The following is a 19,418-nucleotide window of genomic DNA, read 5'->3' on the forward strand; positions in this document are numbered from 1 at the left end:
GGCCGGAAGCAGCCACTGCACTCCAGTCTGGGCAACAGAGTGAGACTCCAACTCAAAATAAATAAATAAATAAATAAAATAAAAGAATACTGATAATGCACCTGGCCTATCACAGGCACGTGATAAATGGAGGAAACTCTTTTTGCTAAGGGCAGTGTCAGGAGATGGCTTGAGAGAACTTTTAAAAAGTAACAGCTTTTTAAAAGCTGGCTGATACTGAGAACTACATACATTTCTAGGTGAGCTCTGACACGAAAAGGCAAGAATAGAACTGAGACTTGAGGTTTCTGCTCTTGGTTCTAAATCTGAGGATCTGGAAAATAGGCTACATGCACCTGCTTGTTCATTTTCAAATTCCTGAGTCATCTCGAGCACAGATCTGACCACCTTTTACTATGTGAGACCAATGTGCACATGCATGTATACATACATAGCCTAAAACTTGATTGTAGTGTACGTCTATTATTAAGTACACCTATAATTAAAAAATATGATCTTAGCTTAGTTGCACGTAGCTGGTAGAAACATAATGAATAGACCCACATCTACAGCTTTTAAACATTTTCTACCCTGCGATTATATAAAAAAAGAGCTTAATAAAAATAATACAAACATAAATCCAAACAAAATAAAAGTTTGCTCTCCTTTTCCCACCCACCTACAACTCAACCGTGCCTGACACCTTGAATGGAAAATTTTAGTCTCAAAATTTTGAAAGTCAGGATATTCAGTGCTGCTTATCTTGGTTCAGAATAGAAAGTCTGACAGCATCTTAATTATAATGTGACAGAAGTGGGAGTAATATAATACCATATAACACTGAAGAAAAGAGTTTGCTAATGCCTTTTAAAATACTCTTCACACGAAAGGTTAAATAATACTTAGCTCATACAAAAGGAGCCTAATTTATCCCATTGGTGCATAAATCAATAGAAATAGCAAATCTATTCCTTTCATTCGTTTTTGCTCATTTTCAGCTTTGTAGTGGTGGAGTCTATATCACATGGTAAAACTTTGTTAATATGTTTTCCATGGAATGAACTTGAACAGTAACTGTCAAAGAATCATTTTTTTGTGTGTGAATTCATTGTAAAGGAGTGTTTTCCTTTTCAAGAGACTATCACTCTAAATCACAACCTCCCTCATTCCCCCCACCCCCACCCAAGTCTCAGGTTGACACCAGGCTACAGGGAAATGCCCAAAAGGAGAACAAGCCCTCTCACTGGGAAGAAGTTTTTTCAGGAAGATGCTGCCTTCCAGAATGGTAGTGAGTTGGCAAAACTCTGAAATAAACCTGTGACTAGAAGAAATGCTTCTGAGCAGCAGGTATTTCTTTTCATGCTAATTATCATTTGTCTCCCTCAGGAAGAACAAGGAAATCTGAGACACCAAATCAAGGAAATTGGTTATTGAACAGCCTCCAACTCTAGGGCAATGAAGGTATTTTGATTGTAGGCAAAATGACTGTAAATATATGCACATATACAAAAGCATATTGTATTTTTAAAAGAAAATTTGGGGAAATTAATCTTTACGATCCCATGTAGAAGATAACCTTAGAGTTAGCTGTCATGATTATTAGCCAGTAGCAAGGCCCTGGTTAAAGATGAACTGATAGAGAAGAAAGTGCTGAACTTTCAAAGAGAGGCGAGTGATACTTTTGCATATTTTGAGTTTGATCGTACAAAGTTGAACTCAATAATATACATGTGGTATAAATAGAAGAGGACTCTTTAGTGCTAGAGTGACTCTAATAATGCATTGTTCCTATTTCCAAATCTTGAGTCACTTCAACTTTAAAAGAAGAATTGTCATTTTGATATCCATTTGACTATCATTAAATCCTGTTTCACTACCATCTCCATATCTTAAGTTGATGCTAAAAAATGTTACAAGTATCTGCTCCTCTCCAGGGTAAAGACATTTTGTATTTTATACTCTCAAGGGAGAAGAAGAGACTGCTTAGAGGAGGGTTTAGGTGGTACCAATGTCTGGTCTAGATCTCTTCTTTTAAGTATGTTAGTTTCCCTCAGGTACAGGAAGGAATATGCATCTCCAAGGGTGACAGTACAGGTTATAGTAAATGAAACAATGTATCTGGACGTGCTCTGCAAATTGTTTCAATCTCGCAGCTATTTGAACTAGTAATATATTGAAAGGGTATTCTAGACTACCAGATACTACACAAATGTAGATTATATGAATTTTTAAATTATTTTAAATGATTATGTGGCATATACCGGAAACAGAAATTTGATATAAAGATAAAAAGTCTTAGAACTTGTCCAATAGATTTAGCACATAAAACTATCAAAATAGTACTTTTTAAAATAGTGCTCCCATCTTACCAAAAAAAAAGGAAATAAATTTTTATATCTTCAATCTTTTTTTACTAGTTGACATTATCATTAGGTTTTTGCCCACTGAGAAGGTAGGCTAACATGTTAAATAAGTCTTTTAAAAGCTTACCTTACTTGACTTTTATTCATTGTAAATAATCCATAGAAGAAAACACACAAGCCAACAATTGCTGCGGGAATCAGCATTCCAGTGTACCATCCCAGCCAAGCAAAGTAGAGTCCAATCTTCTCACCAAAATACAACCTGTATGAGAAAGCAAATCCCTAGACTGAGTTAAGGCAACATGGCACTATTACAAAAATCGATGTCACACCAGTCAGAATTCCACACGGAAACTTGAAGCCACCAGCTCAGTTCCTCTTCAGTTCCGTCTAGGGTCTCTCATACTCTAGCTTGTTAATGAATTCAACAATGGTAACATTGTTCATTTTAAACCTTTTCATTATAGGGGCAATTTTGTCAAATGTATTTATGTCCATGCCAGACTTCATACAGCTCATAAAGCTTCTTATTCACCCAATTATTTCCTTTCTCCATCCTTCTAGTGGTATCCCTCTCTTCTTCACATGATGGAGCTGCTCTAAGTCATATTGCCCTGTGCATATTAGAAAGAGGTCTAAGCCGGGCTCGGGGGCTCAGCCTGTAATCCCGCGCCTTTGGGAGGCTGAGGTGAGTGGATTGCCTGAGCCTGCGGGTTCGAGACCCGCCTGGGCAGTGAGACCTCATCTCTACAATAAATCAAAAAATTAGCTGGGCGTAGTAGCGCATGCCTGTAATTCCGGCTACTTGGAAGGCTGAGGCGGAAGGATCGCCAGAGCCCAGCAGGTCGAGGCTGCGGTGGCCGGGAGCGGCCACTGCACTCCAGTCTGGGCGACAGAGTGGGACTCCAACTCAAAAAAAAAAAAAAAAAAAAAGAGGTCTTCCCTCTGGGTGGCTGCCGACAGCAGGTTAGGCTTTTGTCTCCATCTGCCTCCTTGGTCAGTCACCCTCAGGCTAGACACAGTCTGTACCACTGTGTCACATCTTTCTCCACCAAGCTCAACTCCACAGTTTCTGAAACACACAATACTTACCCTGGTTAATGTGTTGCTTTGCTTTGGAATACTCAAAACAAAACAAAACAAAGCAAAACAGAACAAAAGCATACACATACACCTTTATCCTCTTCCTTTGTCTGACTTGTACTCATCCTTCACTTTACCTCTTCTTCCAGGAGGCCTTCCCTGACTTCCATTCTGACCCTGACCCTGCTTACAAAGGCCACTGCTCTTGCTCCCACATTGCCTTCACTTGTGTTTCCGTGCCCGACATTTACACTTTGTAGCAACTCCCTTTCACTCTTCCATTCCTCTCCCTCCCCATAAGACTGTAAGCTGCTTTGAAGGCAAACCTGGCTGTCACTACACTAGGGCTCACCACAGGAAGTACTGACTGAAGCTAAGAGAATGAACACATTTTACCACCCTTCAGCTGATGAACATCGTTTAAACGGAAATGGCAGACGAATAAGGCAATTCTGATTACTACTCAGTTGCTCTTTCTTTCTCTAGCCTACTGCTAATACTAACTGGCTTCACAGTTTGTAAGGGCCCAGTAAGACATGATGACTTCTTTACTTCCCTATGACCATTTGTTCCCATCTTCTAAAGATGATTACTTAACCCAGAATTGTTCCTGAAAAGATTGCTGCTTTTTGGGAAAATTGCACTGAGCAGTGAGTCTTGCTAAGAAAATTCTCTAGTAATTTTTCCTTAACAAGTCTTCTCTTTCTGAAAACTCTTCTCTTTCTATTTTATTCTCTGTATTGTGCCAATTCAATTTTGTATATTTTCTACTGGGTGAAGACCGGGAGTCATCCTCTGTTAAGCATTGTGTATCCATTCTTTTCCTTTTTATTTGTGTCTCCTAGGAAACAGATCGGTAGACTATTCACTTCTTATACAATGATAATGTTCTGCTTTGAGACAGAGGCTTATTATACTGACAGGTATTACAATAAAGCCATTTGTTCCCTTGAGCAAGTGTTCCTCTGTGGAACAGAGCAGAGTGGTTAGCACATGGTACTAACATAATAGAGTACCTTTATAATAACGATGAGAGAGACTGTACAGACAATACAGCTGATATAGACAGTATCATACTAATGCTTCCTATTACATATTGTGAAGGTTAAGAGAAGTGACAATAGTATATAACTGAAGTATAAGCAAAAGTAGATTTCAGATCTGTTTCAGGAGAAGAACTAGTGTCAGGCAAAGGAGGCTAATGAAGATGCCCTTGCTTTCAAGAAGACATGTCCAACCCATGGCCTGTAGGCTGCATCCAGCCCAGGACAGCTAGGGATGTGGCCCCACAAAATCTTTGTGTTTTTAGTTTTATTTTCTTCATGATCCCATTAGTAGCTCCAATTTTGAAGTTCACCGTCATGCCTTATTCATGACACTGCTTTTTGGCAGTGCATACATTTATGAGCGGGTGTTTTCAATTGTGAAGCTCATGAAGGACAAAATTCGAACAAACATTTCTGATGAGTACCTTGAGAAATCACTAAGAATCGCGACCACGCCCTTTGAACCAGATGTTGATAAGTTAGTTTTACAAAAACAAGGCCAAGGTCCCACTAGTTTTCCATTGTTCTCAATTTTCTAAACTTAATAATAAAAAATAAAAACACTTCTTATTAAATATAGATACCAACTATATTAGGTAATTTATGTGCGGCCCGAGACAATTCCTCTTTACTCAATGCAGCCCAGGGAAGTCAAAAGGTGGGACACCCCTGACTGAGAGCATGTGGGTTCACAATCTTCTAGGATTCCTAAGTGTTTTGTAGAGGTGGATCAAAACCACAACAGAGCAAGGAGGAAGTAGGAGTCGGTGCTGCTGTAAGTTCCATCACACTTCAACCACAGCCATTCTCTTATTATCTGTTTTATATAGTAATGTTCCATTTCATTTAATGATAGAATTCTGCTGCTGACATGATTTCAATCATAAAATGAACAAACATTGAAATCTATTGTTTTCTAGAGAATTATTTCCTTTAGTGACTTTGCTTTTAAATTTAAATTCCTTGGTTGTCCACTGTGACACATTTTTTTAAATTACCATAAAAATGTTTTGTTAAGCAAGTTCTGTAGCCAATGATTTTTTAAAAATATGTGCTCTTTCTAGTGTCAAATATTTTTCATGAAACCACAATAACAATGACAAAGATTGGAGCTAACATAAGCCTTGGCTATAAAATGTTTATTTTTATTTTTTTAGCATGAGAAGAACCACAAATACATGTCGAGAAATGGTTATTTATAAAAATAAAAATGAATTTCTTGTGTCTTACTTTTCGTCTACTGCTCAGGATCTGCCTTATTCAGCAGGAGAGAATCAGGCTTGCTTGAGCATCTCCATCATCCATGATAAAAAAAATGTAAAAAAAGTCCAACTCCTGAATACCCTCAACCTCTTACTACAGACAAGAAGCAGCACAATAACAGACTTACATCATCAAAATTGTGTGGTTTTAAGAACAACTTACTCAAAATAATTAGTCACAGATTTTTAAGACAATATTCGTGCTGGCTGTAGAAAACTGGGCCCTGTAGAAATTCTGTGCATTTTAGTATGCATGTCTGCCTTGTCACCAGCTCAGTTTTGGTAACAAGTAATTTTCTGGAGAGTAGAAACCTGCAAAATGCCTTCTATAATCTTTTATAAACTTTGCTTTAGGTGTATCATTCACCACACCCTCCCTCCCTTAGCCACTTAAAGACAAGTTTATGATTTTCATTAAAAAAAAAAAAAATCTAGCCGGGCTCAGTGGCTCAGCCTGTAATCCCACGCCTTTGGGAGGCTGAGGTGAGTGGATTGCCTGAGGCCACGGGTTCGAGACCCGCCTGGGCAGTGAGACCTCATCTCTACAATAAATCAAAAAAATCAGCCGGGCATGGTAGCGCATGCCTGTAATTCCCGCTACTTGGAAGGCTGAGGTGGAAGGATCATCGGAGCCCAGCAGGTCGAGGCTGCGGTGGCTGGGAGCAGCCACTGCACTCCAGTCTGGGCAACAGAGTGAGACTCCAAATCAAAAAAAAAAAAAAAATCTTCTGTTTCAGCAGCCAAGTAATCGATAAGAGTAGCTGAATACTTCTTTTACAAGGAACTCAAATGTGCCGAAAAGAGAAAAACAAACAAACAAACAAAAACCCCACAGCCCTATTAAAAGGTGGGTAAAAGATATGAATAGACACTTCTCAAAAGAAGACATATGAGCAGCCAAAAGATACATGAAAAAATGCTCAGCCTCACATATCATTAAAAAAAATGCAAATTGAAACCACGCTGAGATACTGCCAAACTCCAGTCAGGATGGCCATCATCAATAACTCAAAAAACAACAGAAGCTGGAGAGGATGTAGGTTGAAGAGGAAATACTTCTATACTGTTAGTAGGAATGTAAACCAGTACAACCTCTGTGGAAAACGGTGTGGCGATCCTAAAAATTGACCTTCCATGTGACCCAGCAATTCCCCTTCTGGGAATATACCCAGAGGAATTCAAACCACTCTATGAAAAAGATACCTGCACACGAATGTTTCCTGCAGCATTATTCACGATAGCAAAAACATGGGACCAACCGTTCTGCTGGTTAAAAGTGGACTTGATTTAAAAAATGAGGTACATATACATGATGGAATATTATGCAGCCATAAATAAGGACAAAATAATGAACTTCACAGCAACTTGGATGCATGTAGAGTCTATCATACTCAGCGATCTGTCACAAAAACAAAAAACTGAGTCCCACATGTTCTCACTCATAAGCGGACCCTGAACAATTATCATAATACTATAAGAAAGGGATTAGCAGTAGCGGGAAACTGCCAGGGGAGGGAGGGGTAGGGTACACTTCATCAATAAGGGTACCTGATCTCAAACCAGGTGAGGGGAGACCAAGGGGAGGCCCAAACTTTACCTGTACAATGACCATTTGTATATCTAATCTTGAATTGTACCCATCTTTAAAATAAAAATTAAAAAATAAAAGACTATAAAGACTGCTTCCTAAATCACCTGAAGCAGCAATGGTAATGTCTTCTATTGATGAGTACTTTTTTCCTTTTTATCTATTGTATTAACAAAGGGTGTATAAAAATATATACACACACACATATACATATATGTAATGTGCATGCATTTGTGAAATATGTATATACTGGGAAATAGCTAAGTCAAGCTAATTACCATATGTATTATCTCACACATTAATCATTTCTTATGGTAAGAACAGAGACCTATTATTAATCATAGTCACTACCTCGTACAATAGTTCTCTTGAACTTATTCCTCCTATCTAATAGAAATTTTTGTGTCTTTTGACCAACATCTTCTCAATCACTGACTCTTCCTGATCCTTAGCCCTGGTAATCACCATTATTCTCTGCTTCCATGAGTTCAGCTTTTTTAGATTCTACATGTACTTGAGATTATGCAATGTTTGTTTTTCTGTGCCAGATAGATAAAGAAAATTTTATATACGATGGAAAGCTATTAGTTTTATTTTTTTATTAACATTTTTTATTTTAAAGATGTGGGGTACAATTGAGGGTTAAGTATGCAAATGTTCATTACGCAGGCACCCTTGCTGAAGAAGCGTGCCTCCCCCCTGCCCCACTCCCCACCAGCAGAATCCCACTACTGCCAATCCTCTTCTCCCCCAGCAATTTTTAGTTTTACAAAAGAAGAAAATCTGATCATTTGTGGCAGCACTGATGAGCCTGGAGGACATTCTCTTAAGTGAAGTACAATAGTTAAGAGTAATTATGGACACAGAAATGATTGCTGGGAAATCTTAACTTCATTTTAATTTCTAATAAATATGGTTTTTAGAACTAGCACATCAACATCACTATGTTCATACATCTCTAAAATAATAATTATTTCACCTGCGTAAAATAAAATCTGAGAATTTGTCCTGGTTGACAGAATCAGAATCACAATATCTTGATTCTGGATATATCCAAGTACTTAACGTTTAAAATCAAAGGGTTTGGTGCTGGATCTTTATCCTTTGTACCTCCAGGTCCCTAGTCTACTCTTTTCCTTTCTGCTACAGGCACTACGAAGTTCATCTTTATGGACTGCATAACCTATGAAGTCTGACAATAGGTTCACAAATCATCCTAGAAAAACTGTTACATACCTCATTGCTGAATATTACCATGGTCACCTTTGAAGTACTCCACTTGGGAAATTGTGCAGTGACCCCAGTGCCTAGCCCTCTGGCCAAAGCAGTTTTGGAACTCTTCTTCTGGAATGGCCATCAGAGGTGTCATCGTTATTTGTTGAAGTCTGACAGTGAAGTCCACAAACTTGCCACCGTGTGCTTAAGTTGGCAGCATTATACAAATAACTGTATTGCAACACCCTCCCTACTCACTTGATCTGAGCCCCAGTGACTTTTTTCTTTATCCGAAGATTAAAGAAATATTGAAAGGAGGACATTTGATGACATTCAGAGCATCAAGGATAATATGATGATGGCTTGGATGGCCATTCCAGAAAAAGAGGTCCAAAATTGCTTTGAGGAATGGACTAGGCACTAGCATTGGTGTATAGCCTCTCAAGGGGAGTAGGGCAAAGGTGACCAGAGTGATATTCAGCAATGAGGTATGTAACAGTTTTCCTAAGTTGGCTTACGAACTTAATTGTCGGATCTTGTATGCTTTTTTCTTTGTCTGGCTTCCTGATGGGCTTGCTGGCCAATTGAAAGTACCAGCAGGACATCACAGGATAAGATAACAGGGATGTTGGAGTGTTTATTATCATCTACCTCCTTCTTTGGCCATGGTTTGGTTGTACCTGCTTTTTGCCTAAGTCATAGCTTTGTGTCTGGTGCAACCCTGGTTACAGATTTTGACCAGTTCTGCCGGTCGCTTCCTTTCTTTGGTCCTTCATGCCTAAGTGTGATAACGACTTTCAGGTTTTGCTAGTCTCTGGGAGCTCCGCCATGATTTGTACATTCTTTTGATCCTGGCTTACATTTTTGTGTATAGTTCTTTTATTATATTCTCTTTAAGCACCCCTTTCACTGTTCAATCAGTTTTCTACTGGGGAACTGACTGAGATATTCTTGATTTTATATTTCATAAACAGTTTAAAATATCAACACATAGAATCTAATTTTATGAATGGTCCCTTTTTCTTTCATTCTATAAATATTTATAGCTTATTAGGGTCCTGCTTAAATTTTCATTGATATATAACTCATGATTTCAAAAGAAAGAACAAATTATTCTCCATCAAAATAAACAGTATAAGTCATGAAGATAGTATTTCAGAACCATTTTTTTAAATTATAAAAATGGGTACAATTCAGGGCTAGGTATATAAACACTGAGTATGCAGGTATCTTTGTTGATGAGGTATGTCCCTCAGGATCAATTTGAGTTGGAGGCAGTTATTTTAGAAAATTCTTCCTGGAATAGATTTTTAATAAATGACAAATAGATACATAGCTGCCGTGTTGATCATCCTCCTCTTTATTCTTTGATGAGATTTTTTTTAATTTTGATTTTTGACAAGGAAGTAGATTGCCCAGGCGTTCTTGTAAATTACTTCTGGTTAAGTTGGGCCAGGAGGAAGATTGGAAGGTGGAAGGAAGAGATAACCCAGGATCTTTTCCCTCTCTTTGTCCTTCTCAGGGTTGTCTGCAGAATGACTCTGCCTTCCCATGGCTCCCCCCACATACCCCCTTTCACCTCTCTGCAGGCAGTCCCAGCCATGGTGTAGGTACTGCCAGTGGTCCAGGAACTGGGCTCTGATACTACATTTCATTCCGTTTTCTCCTTCACCTTGAGGGGTGTGAGTAGTTTTCTGCTGTTGCTCATCTCTGACTGCCTTACAAGTCCTGTTTGATTTCTCAGTTCTCCCATCCCCTGTCTAACCAATTCCTTCCTTTTATTGAAAAATCCTATAGTGGTTGCTTTTTTTGTAGAGGGCATCCACACTAATACAATTTGGTGGGTAGTGAGTACAAGAGATAATTTCACGTCTCAGAAAATGACAACCAGACAGCGTACTCTGCCTTCCACTATTGACCCAGTAGCAGTACCTGATTAAATCCAGAGGTTGATGCTTATACCACATTCCCCAGCGTGCCCAGCGCTCGTATAACAGGTGTCTGTTATTCTGAGGTCCGTGGGTTTTGATGGGCTGACTACTCTTGTAGGCTCCCTGAAACAAAGTGAAGTAAATTCATAGTGAAATTTCATAGTGAAATTTCAACTAAATAAGAACATTTTTTTCCTTACAGAATAACTGAGCAGTTTATTAAATTCTTCAGAAATGTTAAACAAGCCCATTACTGGAATGATGTGAGAGATACCTTTAGATATCTCTCTTTCATTGAAAATGTTCTGATAGTTCCTTAAAATACTTTATTAAATTACTTTTTTAAAAAAACCAATGGGACCTCTTTAACTTAAAGTAAACTAGACTTTAGGCATCGTTGTTTGGAACGAAAGGTATTTTAGTAAACACAATGCCTTTGCCATAATTGATAGAAATTGTTGTAATCTTTATTTCGGAAGGTAAGGGCAAACACTTCGGGTCCCCTCCCACTGTGGAAACTTTTCGGTCTGCTCAATAAATCCTGCTTTCTGAAAAAAAAAAAAGTTTATTTGATTTCCATAAGGTAAGGAGGAGGGTAAGTGCTCATTCAAAAGTAAAAGAAGCCGGGTTCGGTGGCTCAGCCTGTAATCCCGCGCCTTTGGGAGCCTGAGGTGAGTGTATTGCCTGAGCCCGCGGGTTTGAGACCCGCCTGGGCAGCGAGACCTCATCTCTACAATAAATCAAAAAATCAGCCGGGCATGGTAGCGCGCGCCTGTAATTCCGGCTACTCGGAAGGCTGAGGCGGAAGGATCGCGGAGCCCAGCAGCTCGAGGCTGCAGTGGCCGGGAGCGGCCGCTGCACTCCAGTCTGGGCGACAGAGTGAGACTCCAACTCAAAAAAAAAAAAAAAAAAAAAGTAAAAGAGACCTCAACTGCCAGTGCCAGTCACATTTACTTTAGAGAAGATATTCTAAGCATTAAAGAACTTTTTTCAAATTCTTTATATTTTTCTCTAACAATCTGCCATATGGGTTACAATTTTTGAATCATATATTGTGTAGAGTGCCTTATTAAGAAACGTGTTCCGTTTTTAATTCTATCAATATCTTGGGCAAACATTTTCTTATGTGTGTATATGTGTATCTATTCATCTATCCATCTATGTATCCATTCATCTATCAGTCTATCATCTATTCATCTATCTATTCTTAATTCCGCTCTTTTTTCTTTCTATGACAAATTTCACTGGAAATTTCTTTCTTTCTTCTCCAGCCATTGTATTTTTTGTAAGTAAAAAACAAAACTCAACTAAGGTTAAAAAACATAATATTAGCACTTGTCTCGACTCTTCTATCAAGGAAGATGAAGAAGGAAGCAATACGTTGTGAGGTGTCCTTATTCAAATGACAGCCAATGTTATTGACTTAATTTTCCTCTTAGTAGGCCTCATTTTTCTGTCCTCAAGTAGTAGCATTTAAAATTCCTAAAAAATTCCTGAGCCCATTTTATTGACTTTCTACTTTACTTACCTATATTTCAACAATATCATTTTCTTTTTATGTATATGTTCTGTATATTAATATTTCAACTAAATTACAAGCACAAATGTGAAAATGACCATTATTTACAGCCTATTTATAATAAGTCCTAAATTTTACACAAGAAGTTGTCAAATTAACTGTCAGAACACAGCCTAATTGTTTTGAGATAATTGCCTACACAGAGAACAAAACAAACTTTCCTTTGCTACAGTGGTTCTCCTAGGGGTCATAGGTTGGCTACTCTGAGGCCATTATGACCTTCTGACTATGTGGTATTTGACATGGTGCTTAATTTCTCTGAGCTTTGTTTCTTTGATTCTAAAATAAAAATAATAATATTTACTTCCTCAGGGTAAATTATTATTTTCAGAATAATGAGAAAATACATACAACAGCACCTGACACATGAAACACACAAATATGCTGCCTGTTATTATGATTTCTATTCTTAGTATTCGTAGGTATGCCAAAATAATATAAACACTGAGGGCTCGTTTGGGGGGTCAAAACTGTGCATTACATGCTTAATTTTTCTGTATCTCAGTTACCTGTGCATAAAACAAATGTAATATTACTGTCTATTTTAAAGGCTGTTGCAAATATTAAATTAGATAATCCATAAACAAATTCATCTCATTGCCAAAGGAAATAATACATTTTACCTACTATTAGTTATGCCAGAAGGCAAATTCCCCAAGTATCATGTCCTGTGTCTTTAGTCTTGACATTATGAATAGGACAGTGACGGTTTTTAAAAGTTCACAAGTATTTCTGTGATAAATCACCAAGTATATACTCACTCATAAGTCGACCCTGAACATTTATCATAATCCTGTAAGAAAGGGATTGGTAGCAGTGGGACACTACCGGGGGGGGGGGGGGGGGGAAACATAACATTAATAAGGGTACCGTAACTTTACCTGTACAATGACCACTTATGTATCTAACCTTGAATTGTACCTCACATCTTTAAAATAATAATAATAGCAGAGATCGGTGGCTCAGCCTGTAATTCTGCACCTTTGGGAGGCTGAGGTGAGTGGATTGCCTGAGCCGGTGGGTTCGAGACCTGCCTGGGCAACTTGACGAGACCTCATCTCTACAATAAATCAAAAAAATCAGCCGAGTGTGGTAGCGCATGCCTGTAATTCCGGCTACTTGGAAGGCTGAGGCGGAAGGATCGCTGGAGCCCATCAGGTCGAGGCTGCGGTGGCCGGGAGTGGCCACTGCACTCCAGTCTGGGCGACAGCATGAGACTCCAAATCAAAATAATAATAATAATAATAATAATAATAATGACATTCTATCTTTAAAATATAACAAATCTGAACTACTAATAAATCAGAATTTAGTCATAAAAAAATAAAAGTTCACATGTGAAACCTTTGAAAACGCCAATCTAATTTTATAATGTGAAACAGTCTTAAAGAAGTCAAGGATACAAGGGGGAGGAGAGAAGTAAGATTGAGTCAAACATCAATTCAAGGCCGGGCTCTGCGGCTCAGCCTGTAATCCGAGCCTTTGGGAGGCTGAGGTGAGTGGATTGCCTGAGCCCGCGGGTTCGAGACCTGCCTGGGCAACTTGACGAGACCTCATCTCTACAATAAATCAAAAAAATCAGCCGAGTGTGGTAGCGCATGCTATAATTCCGGCTACTCGGAAAGCTGAGGCGGAAGGATCGCCGGAGCCCAGCAGGCGAGGCTGCGGTGGCCGGGAGTGGCCACTGCACTCCAGTCTGGGCGACAGAGTGAGACTCCAACTCAAAAAAAAAAAAAGGAAATCATTCAAGATGGGCAGGACCCAGCTTAGAGCAGCCACTTCTACTTAAAACTGGTGGAGAGATAATAATGTCGCAGGTAATCTGGAAGCTAATGGGATATAGACTTTTGTTGGGGGCTTGTTTTAGATTTTCAGGTACCCCAAAACAGGAGGCACAACCCAGGAATCTGTACTGTTTGGAGTGGTGTGAATCTCAAGCTGGATCAAGCACGGAGCTCTGTCCTGGAGCAGCAGTAGCAGCCGGCCAAGTGTCCAGGCGTGTTCCTGAGAGAGCTGGTGTGGGACAAACCACAGAAGGGCTTTGGAACACAGGAATCAGTGTGCAGCCCCAAGATGACGATAGGGTGTCACAAGACCCAGGGCCACTTGCTGACTGAGCCCTCCTCGGGGTGGGCAGCCAGATTCCAGTGAAAACGATGGGATCAAGCATTAAGCATAAAAAAACTTCGTTTTTTATTAAGTGGAAATTGTATTTCAGAATTACCTCATGTGGGGGAAAGGCTGCTATATATGAGCCATTGTTTATAAGCTTACGAATACCTGGAAAGAGAAGAAAAGGACAATCCTTGAGTTAGTTTCAGTTAAAAAATTCCCTCTAAATTAACATAAATGTACTTGGGACAATGAATTGATTAAAGGAAAAAAGTTAAAACCACCACAGTGACTTCCATAGCTACACTGCCTACAAGAACATGAAAGTGATACAGTGAGAGTGATATGTGAGAGTGATACTGTGTCTAGTGGTGTCTCCTGGTAAATGGAGATTTGCAAGATGCTAACACATGACTTGACTTTGCCATGTCATGAACTACGGTTCATTTTGATATTCACCCAATATTCGATTAATATTACTCAATTAATATTTTAGATCACATGAGCCAGAAGCAAACTTTCTTTTCCTTCAAAACAACGAAGTGTAGTCAAGAAAGAAGAGGAATGCTACTCCCCCACAAAAATCTCAAAAGGATATCAGCATTGAGGAATATTTAACCGTTTAATACTGTCAGAGAAGCATAACAGCAATATGAGACACGTTAAAACCTCCTTCATCTAGTAAGAGTGTAGTAAAATGGACATACTCATATAGTCCTGGTAAGGATAAATACTGAGAGAGCAATTGTTACAATATTATTTGTTGTAGTAAAAAGAAAAAAATTAAAAATAATTGTATATCCAAAACTGAGGAATCATTTAATTTTTATAATACAATCAAATATACTAGGTGCTTAGTAATAATTGTGATTTGGTGAAGTCCATTATAGAATATTATAGAAATATTAACAATAATGTTTTGAAACAGTAATTAAGGGCTTGAGAAAGTACTCACAATGGTAATTTTTAAAATATAAAAAATTGTAAATGCTACATAATTCTAATTCTAATAGATAGGTAGTACTGATTTCTAGTAGTGACAATTGCAGTTAGCAATAATTTTTATTTTATTTTTAACTCTTTGGTGTTTATTATATTGTCTGCAAAGGGCATGATACTTAACAATGATTTAAAATGTCTATTTTTAAAGACTTCAAAAGCATATAGAACTATCATTTTTATAGGTTTTCAGTTTACATTCTGGATTTCTCTACTTAAAAAAAATCTTTACTAAATTTATTTATTTTTGGTAGGATTTTGGTATCTAGGGTAACTATTTTGAATGCGCAGTAATAAACTAATTACTAAACAGAATAGCAAAGCAATCTGAAGCTTCCTCTTTTCAAAATGGCTGGCATGAAACACATTTCATTTTTCTATGTGGCACTCATTTGAATAAGATTAGCAGAGCTTGGTGTATAAGCTGTCAACACTTTATTTTCAAGTATTCTAGGACATGGTTAGCATTTGATCTCTCCAGGAGTCTTGTAGTTTTCACCCCTAGAATTAACTATTTATTTATTTATTTATTTATTTTAGATAAAATACTTTCACTTATCTTTGTATTTTGCAGCCCACTGCTACACATTCAAACAACACAGATACTTAGAAAGTCAAAATTAGCTATTATTTCACCTTTCATAGATAACCTCTAAAAAGTTTCTTACACATTCTTCTAGATTTTTTTTTCTTTTTAGGTATGTTTGTTTAGGAAATGAAATTACATTAGATTTATAGTTCGTGATTATCTTTTGAAGTCAATAAACAGCAAACTAATAGTTAATTTTCAGTCTTCATGAGTAAAAGGTCTATGTCATATACTTTTAATAATATATAGCACATAATAGATGTAAGACAAATTTGTGTTAAAAGAAGCAAGAACAAATGTCACATAATTTTTAATGGATGTACTATATGGACAAAACCTAACTAATTGGTCAGGACCCAATGATAGAAATTTTAGGTATTTCCAGTTTTATTGTTACAAAGTCACAATGAGCCAATTTCTATATATATCCCATTAAAAAGTCTGATTATCCCTTCGGGATAAATTTCAAAAAATAAATTTTCTGTTCCAAAGAGTTTACATATTGCCCAGTTTGATATATATTGTCAAATGCCTTCAAAAAAGTTTTTTTTTTTAGTTTGTTTTATTGAACAGCTTCAAAACAGGACGTTTGTAGAGTTTGTGTTCAATGTGTTATATATTCATATTTAAAGAATGAAGGCAAAACTTCAGTTGTTAAAGAAGATAATTTGGGATATCAGCACTATTGGCAAACTCCATTTCTCTACGTTTAACATTAAAGTTCTTACCCACTTTTGATATTCCATTTTCATATTTGGTGCGCTCCAGCATGTGATAGACTATCCTGCTTCGAGTAGCATTGCTAAAAAAGGTGTCCTTATTGTTTATTATGAAGCTGTTAAGATGAGGAGATTGGTTTTAATAATCAAAGCAGAGCACAAAATCCAGCAATAGTTACAAGTTCCATTAAAGCTAATGCATGTGTAGCATTACAAATCAGAAGAAAATACATCCTCTTTAAAAAAAATCAACTGATAGAGAAAAAGAAATCGCTCATAAATAATACAAGGCATTGTGAAATATTCAGTTTAGGATATTTTTTCAGTTTATAAGGCAGTCTAACTGTCCTCCTATTTCTTGTTTAGCATGGATCAAGGAGAGAAGATTGTTCGTTGGCTCCCTTAATTTTGTACCACCTTAGCAATGTATTCCCAAATAGAACATGTGAAAACTTGATGTCATCACCCATGCCACACTTTCCAGTCTACCTTACCTTGTTTTCAGAACCTTCACAACGAGCAATAGCCCTCCTTTTGCCTTGATGCTCTGTTATTTTCTGTAGCAAGGGGGGGCACTGCGTGTCTGAGAGCCAATCATGTAAACAGTCGACACCAAGAGAAAGGCAGGGTCTGTTTAGCATTGGTTTATAATATACTGGAGGCCTCACAAAAATGGAAGTGTCCAGGGTTTCATCCAACTTCTGACACTTCCTATTTATCTCTGTGAATGATAAGCCACCATTTTGTTGGGCAGTGGTGTATTAGGACTAAGAGCCTATGATCTTTGCTTCTTCTTCATCATTTTTCAAACAGTTGCCAAACTAACTTTTCTGACAAGCTGCCTTTCTCCGGCGTCGGCACTAGCTCTTTTGTTCTGGACTCACTGTCTCTTGTCTAGACCATGAGAAGTATCCTCCTTAACGTGCCATCCAATGTCTTACCTGGCTTTCAAAGCATAGTCTAGGTCCTTTGAGCACACTTCTATTTTTAGCATGCCAGAAGCGTTCCAATATGAGCATAATTAAATTCCTTCTTTTCTACCATGATTCTCTACACTGGTCCTTGAATCTACTCCCCAATCTTATGTCTAATTGTTCTTGCTTTTTGTATCTGATCTTCTGCCAATTTGTATAATTTATCATCATCTTAAAATCCCATACCTCTTTTCCTATGGTTTTTTTGCTCTGTTTCTGAGATGTTTGTCCTCTTCTCCCCACATTTCTTCCATATATTTACCTACTATGAAGGACTATTTCCTTCAAAAAGGCCTGCCCAGCCAGGCTCGGTGGCTCAGTCTGTAATCCCGCGCTTTGGGAGGCTGAGGTGAGTGGATTGCCTGAGTTCGAGGGTTCGAGACCCTCCTGGGCAACTTGGCGAGACCTCATCTCTACAATAAATCAAAAATTAGCCGGGGATGGTAGCGCACGCCTGTGGTTCCAGCTGCTTGGAAGGCTGAGGCGGAAGGATCGCCAGAGCCCAGCAGGCGACGCTGTGGTGGCCGGGAGCGGCCACTGCACTCCAGTCTGGGCGACAGAGTGAGACTCCAACTCAAAAAAAAAGCCTTCCCACATTCTCTCCTTTGGGTGTGTCTCTCCTCTCTTATAAATGTGCATTTTATTTTTGTCTTTCCTAATACACAGCCTTGTTTTAGAATTTTAGTACATCTGCCTGTCTTATTAGACTCTGAGTTTCTTCAATATTCTGATCTTCTGCATTTTATCTTTGTTCTCAGATGTACCAAATTCAGGTGCAGAAGGAATGTCCACCTGCCTCTTTCATCATCAAATTGATAGTCTTCCTAAATTAAGCAGATAAGTTCCTTTCTTTTTTTATGGAGTCACATGATGGAGAGATGAAACCACTGTTACATAAATAAACACATAAATAAATAAGTACAGACATAATTGCTATGAGGAAAAATGAAACAGTATACTGAAATACAGAATGACTGGGACGAGAGGATTAGAAGTGACACTTTCTGGGCAGATATCTCTGAGGTGGTGATGTGTGAATGGGAGCTGAATTGTAAGAAAGAAAATGCCATATGAAAATCTTGGGGCAGACAGCAGGTCGGGCAAGGAGAAGTGAGGGAACAAAGATGAAGAGTTGGGACTAAGCTTGAGGCTAGAGCTTTCGATGGATAGAAGCAAGGCTTGCATGGTTGGAGTGAGTCAATGATGTGCCAAAGAGGCAGACAATGATGTGGTAGTGATAGGTGGGGACTACAGCATTTGTGCCCACATATTAGATGAAAAGGAATGTGAATTTTATTATAAGAGCGCTTGGGAGTCTACTTGGGAGTTTCAAGCAAGGCAATTCCATGATCTCACTGATATTTTTCAAAGATTACTCTGGCATCCATCTTGAATTTAAAAAGAAAACCAGAATGTTTTTCCTGTGGAGGACCACAGATCCTTAAAGGTCCTAAAAAAGTTCAGCAGAAGGCTGAAGATACTTGCAAGATGTTCACTCCTTCTCCAGACCATATAGTTGGAAATAGAAGGAATGCTTTCTCACCTCCTAAAAAAAGTAATGGAATAAATAGAACATGTGGAAAGGCGGGGTCCCATTGATTGTTGGCTATGTTGTATGGTGGTCTGGAACTCTGCTCCATCTTTCATTTCAACTTCTCACATCTCAGGATATAGTTGTGTCCAGAATGGTGTACCTCATTACACTACAACCAAAGTCTTTAGTATACTTTGCAGTTTGCTATCTTTATTTTTACCCAATTTAATTATAAATTTACACTTTTATCCACCTTTTCCATGAAGGTAGAAACTATTATAAGTCCCTTTGTATCTATGACCTGTGTGATGGAGAAACTCAATGAATACTAGTTGAATGAATACATGAATAAACACATATGTAGATAGACAGAGAAGCAGGGAGAGAGAGAGAGTCCTGCAATTATTCCTAAAAATATCTCATTCACTTTAGTTTAATAAGGTTA

At 38.2% G+C, this 19,418-nt stretch overlaps 1 protein-coding gene across 2 annotated transcripts in view; it reads right to left on the reverse strand.

Moving 5' to 3' along the window:
• The window catches only part of ANO3 (anoctamin 3), a 198,583-nt gene that overhangs the window by 86,816 nt on the left and 92,349 nt on the right, over positions 1-19,418 (reverse strand). For both annotated transcript variants that reach the window (XM_008056070.1, XM_021711366.1), the window contains 4 exons: positions 16,475-16,581; positions 14,271-14,326; positions 10,469-10,590; positions 2,470-2,604 (listed from right to left, as the gene is read on the reverse strand). In XM_008056070.1, coding sequence (XP_008054261.1) covers positions 2,470-2,604; positions 10,469-10,590; positions 14,271-14,326; positions 16,475-16,581 — 420 coding nt within the window. The remainder of the gene's footprint in view (positions 1-2,469; positions 2,605-10,468; positions 10,591-14,270; positions 14,327-16,474; positions 16,582-19,418) is intronic.

Source organism: Carlito syrichta, unplaced genomic scaffold, assembly GCF_000164805.1.
Source record: "Carlito syrichta isolate Samal-C Ts95f unplaced genomic scaffold, Tarsius_syrichta-2.0.1 Scaffold302088, whole genome shotgun sequence".
Taxonomy (NCBI): Eukaryota; Metazoa; Chordata; class Mammalia; order Primates; family Tarsiidae; genus Carlito; species Carlito syrichta.